This window comes from Saccopteryx leptura, chromosome 3 (assembly GCF_036850995.1).
Source record: "Saccopteryx leptura isolate mSacLep1 chromosome 3, mSacLep1_pri_phased_curated, whole genome shotgun sequence".
Classification (NCBI taxonomy): Eukaryota; Metazoa; Chordata; class Mammalia; order Chiroptera; family Emballonuridae; genus Saccopteryx; species Saccopteryx leptura.
In genome coordinates, this window is record NC_089505.1 from 171,262,938 (window position 1) to 171,278,745 (window position 15,808).

Sequence of the window (15,808 nt, forward strand, 5' to 3'; positions counted from 1 at the left end):
AAATATGAAGGGAAAACCTTAATGAAAGAGAAAGCCAGAAAACAGCATAAATATTTATGACATTGTCAGCTTTTTAAGGTGTGTTGATAGGCCTGGCCTGTGGCTGACCTGTGGTGGCGCAGTGGATAAAGCCTGGGACCAGGAACCCTGAAACACTGAGGTCCCCGGTTGGAAACCGGGGCTTGTCTGGTCGAGGCACTTATGAGAGTTGATGATTATATCTGGGCTGTAAAATTCATTAATGAAAAATGACTTATGGTGATAATAAGAGTCCTTAAAATGAAAGAAATGACACAGTGGAAATGAAAAATTAAACAAAAAAACACCCAACTTGTCACCAAAAATACCCCAGAGAGGCTGTGGACCTTAGGGGCTGCCACTCAGCCTGCTGCCCTGTGTTCATTGCGGGGGCGGGAGACACTAACCAAGTGGTGGTGGTGGGGGGGGGGGGAGCTGGGATACTGGGTGTGGAGAAACCAAGAATCGCCCACCTCAGATGGCCCCCACACTCGGACCTCTCGGTTAAGAAACATGAAAACCTTTAATAGTTAAAATCCCTAGACGCGCGTGTCCTTTCAATTTCGGCTCTGCACGCCGACCCATACCTCCCTGGCTGTGATATCTGGCTGGATGTTCGGCTTCTAAACAGACCAGTCGGGACCGGAAGGAGCCAGACGCACTAGGAGCGCGCCAGGGAAAAGCGAGGCCAGATGAGAACTTGTCCCCAGTCTGTGTGACCCTGCACCAAGTAAGTTCACTCTTAGACGTGGTCTTCCACGCGCGTGTTCGTAAAACAACGGCGCGTGTCCAACCGGCGGGGCAGCTAGGCACCGGCAGGGGCGCGGCGGAGCGCTTTGCTCTGGGCAGCTCAGCCTTTCTTGCGTTTGTATCCGAGGCAGCTGCGAGGCGACGGCGCAAGCAAAGTGTCCTGGAGGGATGCTTCTTCTTCTCGGGCACTCAGCGTGGCTGCACAAAGAGCCCTGCATTGGAGAAGGAGTGCCTACTCCCTCATCTATGGAAAGAGGCAGAAGTCCTCTCAGGGACTGATGGACTGAACTCTAACCCTAACTTAGAGGTACAGGGTGGAGTGGCTTCCTCCCTCTCCTCACTCCCTGCTTCAGACTGGCCCCTGCTAGACACTGGAGAGAGACTAAAAGGGGTCCTCAACACACACTATAATATTTAAATTATTTTTGTATTAACCATATTTAGTATTTGAAAACTTCAAGAAGCTCTGTTTATATAAAATAATTCATTCTCAGTCTCTTAAATCAACTCTTAAGAATCACTATAAAGGTCTACGCCTGTTTTGTATCCTGCACTGTTTCCAGATGTGTGTGTGGTACCTACCAAAAAAAACAATGACATGAATTACTTTTATTTTCAGTTTCTGATTTTTGCTCCATTTCTTTCCACCTTCTATAACACAGCAACAGAGAAGTGGGGGGAGGAAAGGGAGCAAGGAGGAGTGAGAAACCACTGGGAACTTCTTGAACACACAGACTCCAGGAGCTGTGGGGCAGAAGTGCTCATTCATCAACTTTCTTTCACAGACAACTTGATCTTGAGCTTAAACCTCTCAATTTCTGTTTCAAAACGGCCTCTGAGGACCCAGTTGGAAGGGCGCAGGCAGCCTGATAGTCTGGGCTGCAGGGTTCAGCTGCTGGCTCTGGTTCTGGGAACATCATATATATGTTTGTATCAAGAGTAGACTGCTCAGAAGCACTGGCTGCCTTTATGTTTTGGAAGGAAAAATACTAAAGGAGAGTCAAAAACAAATGGTCTGCATAAGGATTTCAGCCTTGACTCAACCCCCAGTTGCATTTTTTTTTTTAATAAATTTAATGCAGTGACATTGATAAATCAGGGTACATATGTTGAGAGAAAATATCTCTAGATTATTTTGACATTTGATTGTGCTGTATACCCCTCCCCCAAAGGGGAGGTCTTCTGTCACCTTCTATCTGATTTTCTTTGTGCCCCTCCCCTAACCCCTCTCTCCTTCTTCACCCCATCCCCTCTCCCCCCACCCCCCCCCGCCCCGCCCCTGTTAACATCACATTCTTGTCCATGTCTCTGAGTCTCATTTTTATGTCCCTTCTATGTATGGATTCATCTTAGTTTTTTTTCTGATTTACTTATTTCACTCCGTATAATGTTGTCAAGGTCCATCCATGTTATTGTAAATGATCCGATGTCATCATTTCTTATGGCTGAGTAGTATTCCATAGTATATATGTACCAAAGCTTTTTAATCCACTCGTCCTCTGACGGACACTTGGGCTGTTTCCAGATCTTCGCTATTGTGAACAATGCTGCCACAAACATGCGGGTGCATTTCTCTTTTTCGAGCCGTTCTATGGTGTCCTTGGGGTATATTCCTAAAAGTGGGATAGCTGGGTCAAAAAGCAGTTCGATTTTCAGTTTTTTGAGGAATCTCCATACTGTTTTCCACAGTGGCTGCACCAGTCTGCATTCCCACCAGCAGTGCAGGAGGGTTCCCTTTTCTCCACATCCTCACCAGCACTTATTCTGTGTTGTTTTGTTGATAAGCGCCATTCTGACTGGTGTGAGGTGATATCTCATTGTGGTTTTAATTTGCATTTCTCTAATGATTAGTGATGTTGAGCATTTTTTCATATGCCTATTGGCCATCTGTATGTCCTCTTTGGAGAAGTGTCTATTCATCTCTTTTGCCCATTTTTGGATTGGGTTGTTTGTCTTCCTGGTGTTGAGTTTTACAAGTTCTTTATAAATTTTGGTTATTAACCCCTTATCAGACGTATTGTCAAATATGTTCTCCCATTGTGTAGTTTGTCTTTTTATTCTGTTCGTGTTGTCTTTAGCTGTGCAAAAGCTTTTTAGTTTGATATAGTCCCATTTGTTTATCCTGTCTTTTATTTCACTTCCCCGTGGAGATAAATCAGCAAATATATTGCTCCGAGAGATGTCCGAGAGCTTACTGCCTATGTTTTCTTCTAAGATGCTTATGGTTTCACGGCCTACATTTAAGTCTTTTATCCATTTTGAGTTTATTTTTGTGAGTGGTGTAAGCTGGTGATCTAGTTTCATTTTTTTGCAGGTAGCTGTCCAATTTTCCCAACACCATTTGTTAAAGAGACTGTCTTTACTCCATTGTATTTCCTTACCTCCTTTGTCAAATATCAGTTGTCCCTAAAAGTGTGGGTTTATTTCTGGCTTCTCTGTTCTGTTCCATTGATCTATATGCCTGTTCTTATGCCAGTACCAGGCTGTTTTGAGTACAACGGCCTTGTAGTATACCTTGATATCAGGAAGTGTGATACCTCCCACTTTATTCTTCTTTTTTAAGATTGCTGAGGCTATTCGTGTCCTATTTTGGTTCCATATAAATTTTTGGAATATGTGTTCTATATCTTTGAAGTATGTCATTGGTATTTTAATTGGTATTGCATTGAATTTATAGATTGCTTTGGGTAATATAGACATTTTAATGATGTTTATTCTTCCTAACCATGAGCACGGTATATGCTTCCACTTGTTTGTATCTTCCTTGATTTCTTTTATCAATGTTTTGTAATTTTCCGAGTACAAATCTTTAGTCTCCTTGGTTAAGTTTACTCCTAGGTACTTTATTTTTTTGGTTACAATGGTAAAGGGGATTGATTCTTTGATTTCTCTTTCTGACTGTTCATTGTTGGTGTATAAAAATGCTTCTGATTTCTGAGTATTGATTTTATATCCTGCCACTTTGCTGAATTTATTTATCAGGTCCAGTAGTTTTTTGACTGAGACTTTAGGGTTTTCTATATACAATATCATATCATCTGCAAATAATGATAGTTTTACTTCTTCTTTTCCAACTTGAATGCCTTTTATTTCTTCTTCTTGTCTGATTGCTGTGGCTAGGACTTCCAGGACTATGTTAAATAAGAGTGGTGAAAGGGTGCACCCCTGCCTTGTTCCTGATCTTAAGGGTATTGCTTTTAATTTTTGCCCATTGAGTATGATGTTGGCTGTGGGTTTCTCATAGATGGCTTTTATCATGTTGAGGTATGTTCCCTGTATTCCCACTTTGCTGAGAGTTTTGATCATGAATGGGTGCTGGATTTTATCAAATGCTTTTTCTGCATCTATTGAAATTATCATATGGTTTTTCTCCTTCTTTTTGTTTATGTGATGAATCACATTGATTGATTTACGAATATTGTACCAGCCTTGCCTCCCCAGAATAAATCCCACTTGATCATGGTGTATGATTTTTTCCAAATATTGTTGGATCCGGTTTGCTAATATTTTGTTGAGGATTTTAGCGTCTATATTCATCAGAGATATTGGCCTATAATTTTCTTTCTTTGTGTTGTCTTTGCCTGGTTTTGGAATCAGAATTATGCTCGCCTCATAAAAGGAGCTTGGAAGTCTTCCTTCCTCTTGAATTTTCTGAAATAGTTTGAGAAGGATAGGAGATAGTTCTTCTTTGAACATTTGGTAGAATTTCTGGACTTTTCTTTGTTGGGAGTTTTTTGATAACTGTTTTTATCTCATTTGTTGTAATCGGTCTGTTTAGGTTTTCTGATTCTTCCAGATTAATTTTTGGAAGATTGTATGTTTCAAGGAATTTGTCCATTTCATCTAGGTTGTCTAGTTTTTTGGCATACAGTTCTTCATAGTATTTTCTTACTATATTTTGTATTTCTGTTGTGTCAGTTGTTATTTCTCCTCTCTCATTTCTAATTTTATTTATTTGAGTCCTCTCTCTCTTTTTCTTGGTGAGTCTACTTAAAGGTTCATCAATCTTGTTTACCTTTTCAAAGAACCAGCTCATAGCTTCATTGATCCTCTGTATTGTTTCTTTAGCCTCTATGTCATTTATTTCTGCTGTGACCTTTATTATTTCCTTCCTTCTACTACATTTGGGCTTTACTTGCTGTTCTTTTTCTAATTCTTTTAGATGCAGGGTTAAGTTGTTTATTTGAGCTTTTTCTAGCTTCTGAAAGTGTGCCTGTAGTGCTATGAACTTCCCTCTCAGCACTGCGTTCGCTGTGTCCCATAAATTTTGAGTTGTTGTATGCTCATTGTCATTTGTTTATAGGAATTTTTTAATTTTGTCTGTGATCTCATTCTTAATCCATTCATTATTTAACACCCTGCTATTTAGTTTCCATGTGTTTGAGAATTTTTGAGCTTTTCTGCTGTGATTCATTTCTAGTTTCATGCCGTTGTGATCAGAGAAAGTGCTTGATATGATTTCAGTCTTCTTAAATTTGTTGAGAGCACTTTTGTGCCCTAACATGTGGTCTATTCTAGAGAATGTACCATGAGCACTTGAAAAGAATGTATATTCTGCTGCTTTAGGGTGAAAGGTTCTGAAGATATCTATTAAATCGATTTGATCTAGTGTTTCCAATAAGTCTGCTGTTTCTTTGTTAATTTTCTTTCTTGAGGATCTATCTAGTGATGTTAGTGGGGTATTGAAATCCCCTACTATTATAGTATTGCTGTTGATCTCACCCTTTAAATCCATCAAAGTCTGTTTTATATATTTGGGTGCTCCTATATTAGGTGCATAGATATTTATAATAGTTATATCTTCCTGTTGGATTACTCCCTTTATCATTATGTAGTGGCCTTCTTTATCTCTTACTATATCCTTTGTTTTAAAGTCCAATTTGTCTGATATCAGTATTGCTACCCCAGCTTTTTTTTTCATTTCCGTTTGCATGAAACGTTTTTTTCCATCCTTTTACCTTCAATCTATGTGTGTCTTTTGTTCTAAGGTGTGTCTCTTGTAGACAACATATGTATGGGTCCTGTTTTCTTATCCACACAGCTACCCTATTTCTTTTGATTGGATCATTTAATCCATTTACATTTAAGGTTATTATTGATATGTAGTTGTTTATTGCCATTTTCTTCTTTAAAGGTGTATTCCTTTTTTTGCTATATTCTTTTCCCACTTTGATCTGTTTACAACAGGCCCCTTAACATTTCCTGCAGCATTGGTTTGGTTGTAATGAATTCCTTGAGTTGTTTTTGTCTGGGAAGCTTTTTATTTCTCTTTTGATTTTAAACAATAGCCTTGCTAGATAAAGTAGTCTTGGTTGTAGGTTCTTGTTCTGCATTACTTTGAATATTTCTTGCCATTCCCTTCTGGCCTCAAGTGTTTCTGTTGGGAAGTCGGATGTCATCCTTATGGGGGCCCCTTTGTAGGTGATAACTTTTTTTTCTCTTGCAGCTTTTAATATTTTCTCTTTATCACTTATCTTTGGTATTTTAATTATGATGTGTCTTGGTGTAGGTTTCTTTGGGTTTCTCTTTAATGGAGTTCTCTGTGCTTCTTGGACTTGTGAGAGTTTCTCTTGCATTAATTTAGGGAACTTTTCAGCTATGATATGATTGAACAACATCTCTATTCCTTGTTCCTTTTCTTCTTCTTCAGGAACTCCTATGATGCGGATGTTATTTCTCTTCATGTTGTCACAGAGCTCTCTAAGAGTTTCCTCTGACTTTTTGAGTCTCTTTTCTCTTTTCTTCTCTGCTTTCATGCCTTCATTCCAGTTGTCCTCTAACTCGCTGATTTGATCCTCTGCTCTATCTATCCTGTTTTTAATTCCTTCCATTGTGGTCTTTATTTCTGATATTGTATTTGTCATCTCCGACTGATTCATTTTTATACTTGCTATTTCTTTATTTAGGTGTTCATAGTGACCATCTATTGTTGTTCTAAGATCTCTAAACATCCTTACAATCATTATTTTGAACTCTGCATCTGGAAGTTTGATTATTTCCATATCATTCAGTTCATCTCCTGAAGGTGTCACTTGTGGTTTCATTTGGATTGCACTTTTTTGGCTTCTCATTGTGTTTGGGTGTTTTATTTGTAGAGTTGGTTGAGTCTAGGCTTGGTGTTTTCTGCCTCCAGTTTTCAGTAGTGTTATTTCTAGGTCTTCTTGTTTGGTATCAGCTGTTATCTGTAATCCACTTTCGGATTTGGGCAGCTTTGAAGTCTTGATTTTTTTGTTTTCTTAACAGGTGATAGTCTTGTTTACTGATCTCAGCAGGGGGCTTCCTTGAAACTGTATCCAGTAATGTGATGGGACTCTGAAGGCCTCTTTAGCCAGCTAATCTCACTGGGGGCAGGGTGTTTTCTCAGCTTCAGTAGGGGGAGGTGTATCTCAGATCTCCATGGAAACCTGAGTTACTGCCCCTCCTCCTCACTTCTTGTTTTCAGCTGTTTCTTGTTGCACTGATTGGAGCTGGATAGATGTCTGGAGATCTCTGATCCACAAGCAATTCAGGTCTGTTTTGTGAAAGGTTCAGTCCCTCCCCCAGCACGGATGAATCAGCTTTTTTAGTTCGTTTCCTGCATTCCTTAGCCCCTCACAGTCTGTCCCTCTCCCTGTCCTTTCCACTTGGGAGATAAGCTGGTCTTTTCAACACACCTCGCTCCCTGGTCGCCAGGTAAGTGGCTGTGTGCAGTAGTTTCTGCTTTTTTCCCTATGTGAGATCCTCTCTGGGCTCTCAGCCTCATCCCCCCCCCTCCGTTCCTGTAAGCAGAGGAGATTCAGGCTCTCCCTACCAGGATTGTTGTGGCTTCTTCTTTGCTCCTTGGTTTTTGAGAGCTGTTCTTGCAGTTCAGAGTTGGTTTTTCATGCTGATTTTTCTTAAATTGATTTGTATTCCAGTTTGGTGGTGAGAGCTGGGCGTCTGTGCGGCCGCCTACTCCGCTGCCATCTTCCTTCCCTATTTTTCTTTTTTACAAAATTTATTTTTTTTAAAAACCTGAGTTAAAACAATATACTGTTTTAGAGATTTACCCTAAATCCAAAGACACAAAAGGTCTGAAAGTAAAGTGGTGGAAAACGATATTTAAAAAAATAGTAACAGAAAGAGAGCCTCAGTGGCTATATGAATATCAGGCTTGTCTTTAAAATTAAAAAAAATTATCAGACTTTTCTTTAAAATTAAAAAAAAAATGATCCTGGCTTGTGGCTTCGTGGATAGATCATTGTTTTGGAGCATGTACAAGAAGTAATCAGTGAATACATAACTAAATGGAACAATGATTTGATGCTTCTCTCTCTCTCCCCTTTCTCCCTCTCTTCCTCACTCTCCCAAGTTAATGGAAAAATTAAAGTAAAAAAGTTATAAAAGGCATAGAATGACATTATATATTAATTAGAAGTTTAATATACCAAAGTATAATAATTATAAGCATTTAAGCACTTAATAACAGACCTTCAAAACATATAAAGTAAAAATTGAAATTGAAATGAAAATGAACATTTCTACAATAATAGTTGGAGACTTCAATATCCCACTCTAGTATTGGATAGAAAAATCAAGCAGAGAATTAATTAAGAAATAGAGGAGTTGAACAATGCAGTAAACTAACTAGATCTGACAGAACCCTCTACAAACACCAGCAGAATACACATTCTTCTCCAGTGCATGAAATACTTTCCAAAATAGAACATGTTAACCATAAAGCAGGTTTTAATAAATATAAAAATATAGATATCATGCAAAGTACCTTTCCTGACCAAAATGGATGTAATTATATACAAATCAATTACAGAAGTAAAACTAGAGATTTAACAAATTTGTGGAAGTTAAACAACACATTCTTAATCTATAGATCAAAGAAGAAATCACAAGAGAAATTGAAAAATACTTGAGACAAATGATAATGATAACAAAACACAACAAAACTTATGGGATGCATGAAAGCAGCGCTAAGTGGGAAATTCAAAGGGTATAAATGTTTACATTAATAAAAAAGAAAAAGCCTTGGCTGGATTGCTCAGTTGTTTAGAGTATTGTCCCAATTTGTCAAGGTTGGGGTTTCACTTCCTTGTCAGGGCACATACAAGAATCAATCACTGAATGTATAAATAAGTGAACAACAAATTGACATTTCTTTCTCCCTCTTTCTTTGTGTCTCTTTCCTTCCTCTCTCTCTAAAATTAATAAATTTTTAAAAATTAAAAAAAACAAATATTTCAAATAAGAAATATAACTTTTCTCTAATTTAAAGAACTATAAAAAGAGAAAGCTAAACATAAAAGTAACTGAAGAAAGTAAATAAAAATTCAAGTAGAGATAAAATAGAAAATAGAAAAACAGTAGAAAAAAATCAATGAAACAAAAAGTTGGTTATTCAAAATTATTAACCAATTGGAAAACCTTTAGCTAGATTAGTTAAGAAAAAAATATTGAAATCAGAATGGAAGGTCACTCACATAGATACTTTTCTCAGGATAGTTTTAGAAAAGGATTAATTTTGTAGAAAAAAGGAATAATAAGAGGATTCTATGAACAATTGCACATTAACAAATTAAATAACTTAGATGAAATAAACAAATTTCTAGAAAGACAAAATCTACCAAGACTAAATCACAAAGAAAATCATTATTGACCCACAATTGGTAAGGATATTTAATTAGTAGTTAAAAATTTCTTACAGTAAAAATAACCTGATGGCTTTAAGGTGAATTCTACCAAACATTTGATTAATTAACTTCAATTCTTAAACTTTTTAAAACAGCTTAAGAGGAAGAGATTTTTCATGGCTCATTCTATGAGACTAGTATTATGCTGATCCCCAAAACACACAAAAACACTACAAGGAAAACTGCAGCCCAACATCCCTGATGAATATCGATTCAAAAATCCTCAGCAAAACAATAGCAAACTGCATTTAGCAACACATTAAGAGAATCATACTCCATAACCCATGACCAAGTGAGGTTTATTCTTGGAATACAGGGATGTTACAACATACAAAAATGATCAATGTAGTACACTAAATTAATAGAATGAAAGGGGAAAAGCACACAATTATCTTTACTTATGCAGAGAACAGATTTAACAAAACTCAACACTTTTCAAGGTAAAAATACTCAATGAACTAGGAATAAAAGGAAACTATCTCAACCCAATAGAATTTATATATGAGAAACCCAAAACACACATTTAATGGTGAAAGATAGAAAGCTTTTTCTCTAGATTCAGGAACAAGACAAGTATGCCTGTTTTCACCACTTTTAGTATAACATAGTACTGAAAATTCTAGCCAGAGCAATTTGGAAAAAGAAAAAAAGCCACTTAAATTGGAAAGGAAGAGGTAAAATGATCACTATTCACAGATAACATGATTTATGTGTACAAATCTTTAGTCATCAATTATGTGTTATGTAGTATTGATGTAAAGACAAGCATATAGACCAATGGAGTAGAACATCGAATCCAGAAATAAACTCTTGCGTGTTTACCTTCAAATGATTTTCAACAAGTGTACCAAGACCAATCAGTGGAGAGAAGGACAGTCTTTTTTTTTTTTTTTTTTTTTGTATTTTTTGTATTTTTCCAAAGTTAGAAGCAGGGAGGCAGTTAGACAGACTCTCACATGCACCCGACCGGGATCCACCCAGTATGCCCACCAGGGGGCGATGCTCTGCCCATCTTGGGTGTTGTTTTGTTGTGGCCAGAGCCATTCTAGCGCCTGAGGCAGAGGCCATGGAGCCATCCTCAGCTCCTGGGCCAACTTTGCTACAATGGAGCCTTGGCTGCAGGAGGGGAAGAGAAAGAGAGAGAGAGCAAAGAGAATGGGAAGGGTGGAGAAGATGAGCACTTCTCTTGTGTGCCCTACTAGAAATCGAACCAGGGACTTACACAAGCTGGGCTGACATTAGAAGGAAAGTCTTTTTAACAAACAGTGCTAGGAAAACTGTATATCCACATGCAAAAGATTGAAGTTGGACCTTACCTAATGCCATATACCATATACCAAAATTAATTCAAAACTTTTCCAAAGCCTAAATATAAGACCTAAAATTATGAAACTCCCAGAAGAAATCATAGGGTAAAAGTTTCACAGTATTAGATTTAGCAAGAATTTCTTGGATATGACACCAAAGCATAAGATACAAAAGATAGTATAGACAAACTAGACTTTATGAAATTAAATAAAAATTGTGTCAAGGGCACTATCACCAGAGTAAAAATGCAACTCAGATAGTGGGAGAAAGTATTTGAAAGTTATATATCTGAATAGGGATTAATATTCAGTAATACAGAGAACTCTCTATAAATCAACAACAATTCAATTATTGCATATTAAACTTTTATTTTGAAAAATAGTTCTGAAATACAGAGAAAGTTTAAGATTACAAAGAAATATCATATACCTTTCACTTAGATTTACCCTGGTGATATTTTGTGATATTTGCATTTTCTCTTTTTATTTTGTAATTTTATATATTTATATTTAAAGTCTTTATTTTATTGGTCTGCATTTTTAGTATGAAATACCAATCACTGATTGCCCTAAAATATAGGCTGATTTTGAAGAGTCTTCTACTATCAGTCTATAAATGTTAACTACAAAATTCACAGTTCTTAAAATATACTAAGATGATGATAAGGATGATGATTTCTAAGATACTGTAATATCCATGATCTGAGAAAGGTCTAGTGGCTATGAATGGTCACTAAACACATATCTGAACCACCCTGGAATATCTTTGGAGAGAAAAATATTGTTCCCTTTAACGCTGTTCTGAAGAGGATCCTCTCAATACATTTTCTCTTTTTAAATAAATTTATTTATTCTTTTCTTTATTTATACTCTTATTCTGATTTTTTTTGGGGGGGAGGTATATGTAGCAGAGGCCCTGACCCTTCACTACTTCATACCTCAGCGTATATCTCCTGAGACCCGGACACGCTCCTCCAATCTTTCCCTCTTGGAAGGGAACCTGCCTTCTCTGGATCTCCCTCCTTCCCTCATGGACACCTCTTCCTTCAGCTCAGGTTCCACCACTTTAGTAAGTCTGTGCTCAGGAGGGGTGTCCTTGACCTCCCTGCTGAAATCTGCAGTGAACGATCTGGCTCTTTATCATTGCCGATCTCTCACCTCTCTGGATGCTCATCCTGTCGACCTGGCCTCTGAAACCCCAACTCTCCTAGGATGATCATGCCTTAGACTTCCTCAGATTTTTTTTTTTTTTACTATTTTTAAGGCTGAATTGCCATCTCAACACATGATTCAATTACTGTCTATACACAGCTTTCTCTCAAACACATGTCACTCACATAGACCCTTTGCTTCAGAATAATTTCATCTTAACAGACATTGACTGAGTCCATTCTGTGTGCCCAGCATGGAGAGTAAGCGGAGAGCAAGCTTAGACTTTAGTGGAGATTATTAAAGGTGGAGAGGGAGCTGTGATCGGTGTTGTATTAACTGTCTGCATCTAGTTTGAGATAGTTGCCAGCAAACAATGGTAGCTGTTCTCCACATCTATTTTTTCCATCTTTTATACTATTAGAACACTTGCTTATTTGTTGTGTATATATTTTTTCCAGACTACTCATGATTATTTCAGCTTCTCCTGTGGATATGGTAATGTGATAACTAAAGTTTATTATTTTTTGTTTTAAGTAAAAGGGATAAACTCTTATTTAAGTGAAAGCCTATGCTAGTTTCCCTTCTCCTGTCTGCTCTTACTATAAGTATGATGGCATGCCTTCTTAGACCATGGGTTGCCTCACACTTGGCTGAGCATATGATATAAGGAAGGTTTCTGGACACCAATCCTTTATGAAATAAATTTACCCTGCCAGTTTTGGACTACTAATCCTGGAATGTATGTAAGAGAGTAGTATAATTAAATTCTTTGTGAACCCATTTTTGTTTGTTTCTCATAGTTAAACTTAATACTACCTGATACAGTTACTGTAGTATAATTTTGTGGGCAGAGGCCATAGTTTATAAATAATTTTATCCCAGGGAACAAGCACAGGTTCAGGTGCATAATAGGTGCTCATTCAGTGTATTTAAATAAAGACAAGGAGTGAAAACATGAGGTCATACTATTCAAAACATACTAGGTGACCTGGAGCTCTTGATGAAAAACGGATCATGCAAGGTAAGAGCCTGGTCCAGAAACTGCTGGGTGGTATGTGGAATGAGGGCCTAACTCTGCAGAAATACAAGGAAACCCATCTCAGCACACTAATAAATTAGAGAACGTATTGTTGGTATAGGATAGTTGATAGAAGCTCCTATACATTACTAATCTAGGAGTATGTGGAATAATCAGTGTTGCTGAGGAATATTATTCTGCCAGATAAATGATTGCAAAGCATGGTGTGGTGACACAGATTTCCCTGGTTTCAACTCTAAGATCTACCACTTATTCACATATAAATTTGAGCATATCCCTCAGTCGTTCTGGGGCTCATCAACTCCATATGCAAAGTGGGTATAATAAGCCTGAACTTGAAAGGTTCTTATAAATACCAGTGAGGTTAGCTTTGTAAAGCATGTGTTACAGAGCTCAGCACAATGAAGACTCTCACTGGATGAAAAACATTGCTTGGATTTTATTTTTATTATAAAAGTAAAACTTTGGAGGCTGGAAATATCTGCTGTTTGATCTCTATCATCACAGGAGATTATGGTGGAGGAAACCCTTTCCCCTGTGGTCTGCTAATGCTAACTTACATTCTGTGCCATAGGGAAGAACAGAAGTCCCACAGGCCCTCTGCTGATGTACACATACTTTGATTAACCTTGAGGAAAAGAATGAGTTTGTTATCTTATTGCTACAGACAGATTCTTTTGGGGTTACAGGTTGCCATGGCATCTGGACCCATCATGTTGGTTCCCATGTGTTTAGTGAAAAACAAGAATGAGAAGATGTTGGTGAACAAGAAAGCATTAAAGATTTTTTAAAGATTTCTCAACAAGTGGTGGTTGTGGCCATCGTTGGGCTGTACCGAACAGGAAAATCCTATTTGATGAACTGTCTTGCAAGAGAAAAGAAGGGTGAGTGAAGTCCTGTGATAGAGGCGATTTGTTAACTCCAGCTGAATCTCAACTTCTCACCACTTGTCTATGGTCACATGAAAGGAGATTCTAAATTTCTTATTAAACACATTAGTAAATCTAATTCTCACCAATAAACTTGAAACTTGATTTTTGTTCTTGCTTCTAATTCTCATTTCTATTGTTTTCACTTTTCATAAAAGGAAAATCTCCCATACTAGTGTTCTCAGAGCCATCTTTTCTAACCCACCAGGTATTACACTTTTGAAATCATGTCTCCCTCATGAAATGTTGCTTTCTGTACTGTAATATTCTTATTAACTAACCAACATACTTGAATATCTATCATGTTAAATATTCTCCCTGGACCCCATATCTCATTATGACTATCACCCCATTTATTTTATTCTTCTTCAAGCTAAAATATTTTGTTTTAATTTCCTTTTTTCACTTCTTCTCTTTGCAACTCTTTCTGACTGCTCTCTGGTTCTAACCCTAACAGTCCACTGAATGCTCTTTTATATTTACCATTAACTTCCATTTTGTATGATTTAATAGCTGTATCTTTGGACCCATGTTACTTCCCTGTTTGACATCGTATTTTATAGTTGAGTTCTTTCTTCTCCTTGAAATTCTTTTCTTCCTTGGCTTCAAAAGGACCACACTCTCTGAGGGGGTTCCTTCCACCTCTGCATTCAGTTCTCTTCAGCGTTTTTACCAGCAACTTTTCATCCAATCATCTTGGTACTTGGATCTTTTCTCTCTTTTCTTCATACCTTCCCAATGTGGTCTCCTTCAATCTTTGGAATTAAATGTCACGTTTATTCCCATACCTCTGTACTGTAATTGATATTCCTTGCCTTAATATGTCTTTTGACATTCAGAGTCATTAATCAAATAACCTCTTAATTTTTTCTTTTTGAAAGTTGTCGACATTAAAATCATCATGTTCACAATAAAAGTCTAGATCAATCTTTACTTTGAGAAAAAAAATCCAATGAACTAAATAAACTAAACAAACAGAAACATACTCATAAATGTAGAACAGACTGACAGCTGTCAGAAATGAGATGTGTTGCAGGGCTGGGTGAGAAAGGTGAAGGGATTAAGAAAATAAACAATTCATAAACATAGACAATAGTATGGTGGTTAACAGAGGGAAAGGGGGTGGGGCCGGTAGAAGAAGGTATAGGAGGATAAATTGGTAATAAAAGGAAACTTGACTTGGGATGTTGAATACACAATACAATATATAGATGATGTATTATAGAACTATACACCTGAAATCTATATAATTTTATTAACCAGTGTCACCCCAATAAATTCAATAAAAATGAAAAACAAGATACAATACTGAAAAAAATGGAAACAAATTAAAACAAAGCAAAATAACAACATACTTACTACTTTTTCAGTCATTTTTTTCCTAGTTGGGTACCAATCTTCCAGTCTCAAACTGCAAACCTTATATTCCTCACTTTTATCACGCACATCCAACTCATACATATGTCCTCTTGTTAGTCTTACTAAACATATCTCCAATTGTTGTAAAGTACCCAATCCACAATTCCATGGGTTTTCATAGAGACACCAAGTCCAGATGAATTTTGAAGAGTTTTATTAAAGGAGGAAATTTATTAAATATGCCGGCTGCATATAGCTTACATGAGGCAGCAGTCCCAAATTGTGTGTGATTAGTATTCTAAGGACTGGTTATATACCCTTAATTATACATAGGAGGGGGAAAAAGCCTGACATCACAGCATAAGCTTATAACCTTTGTTTTCACCTATACAGGTTTGGGAAAAGGATGAAGGGGGGATGGGACACAATTCATTAGCAAGTTTATAACATTTGTCTGTAGGATTCATAAAAAATGTTTCGACACATTAAAACTTACAAGGTAACACAATAGTAAAAATGTCACTCTACATATTAAAAGATATTCCTATATTTTCTAGTGTTCACCTACCATTTCTTTGTTCAGAGATATTT

General features: G+C 37.1%; 1 protein-coding gene across 1 annotated transcript in view; it reads left to right on the plus strand.

The window, feature by feature from the left end:
• Nucleotides 1–660: 660 nt before the first annotated feature.
• The window catches only part of LOC136400346 (guanylate-binding protein 6-like), a 51,762-nt gene continuing 36,614 nt past the window's right edge, over nt 661–15,808 (plus strand). Inside the window, 3 exon segments of the mRNA XM_066376856.1 lie at nt 661–748; nt 13,619–13,715; nt 13,718–13,813. Coding sequence (XP_066232953.1) covers nt 13,625–13,715; nt 13,718–13,813 — 187 coding nt within the window. The 5' untranslated portion in view covers nt 661–748; nt 13,619–13,624.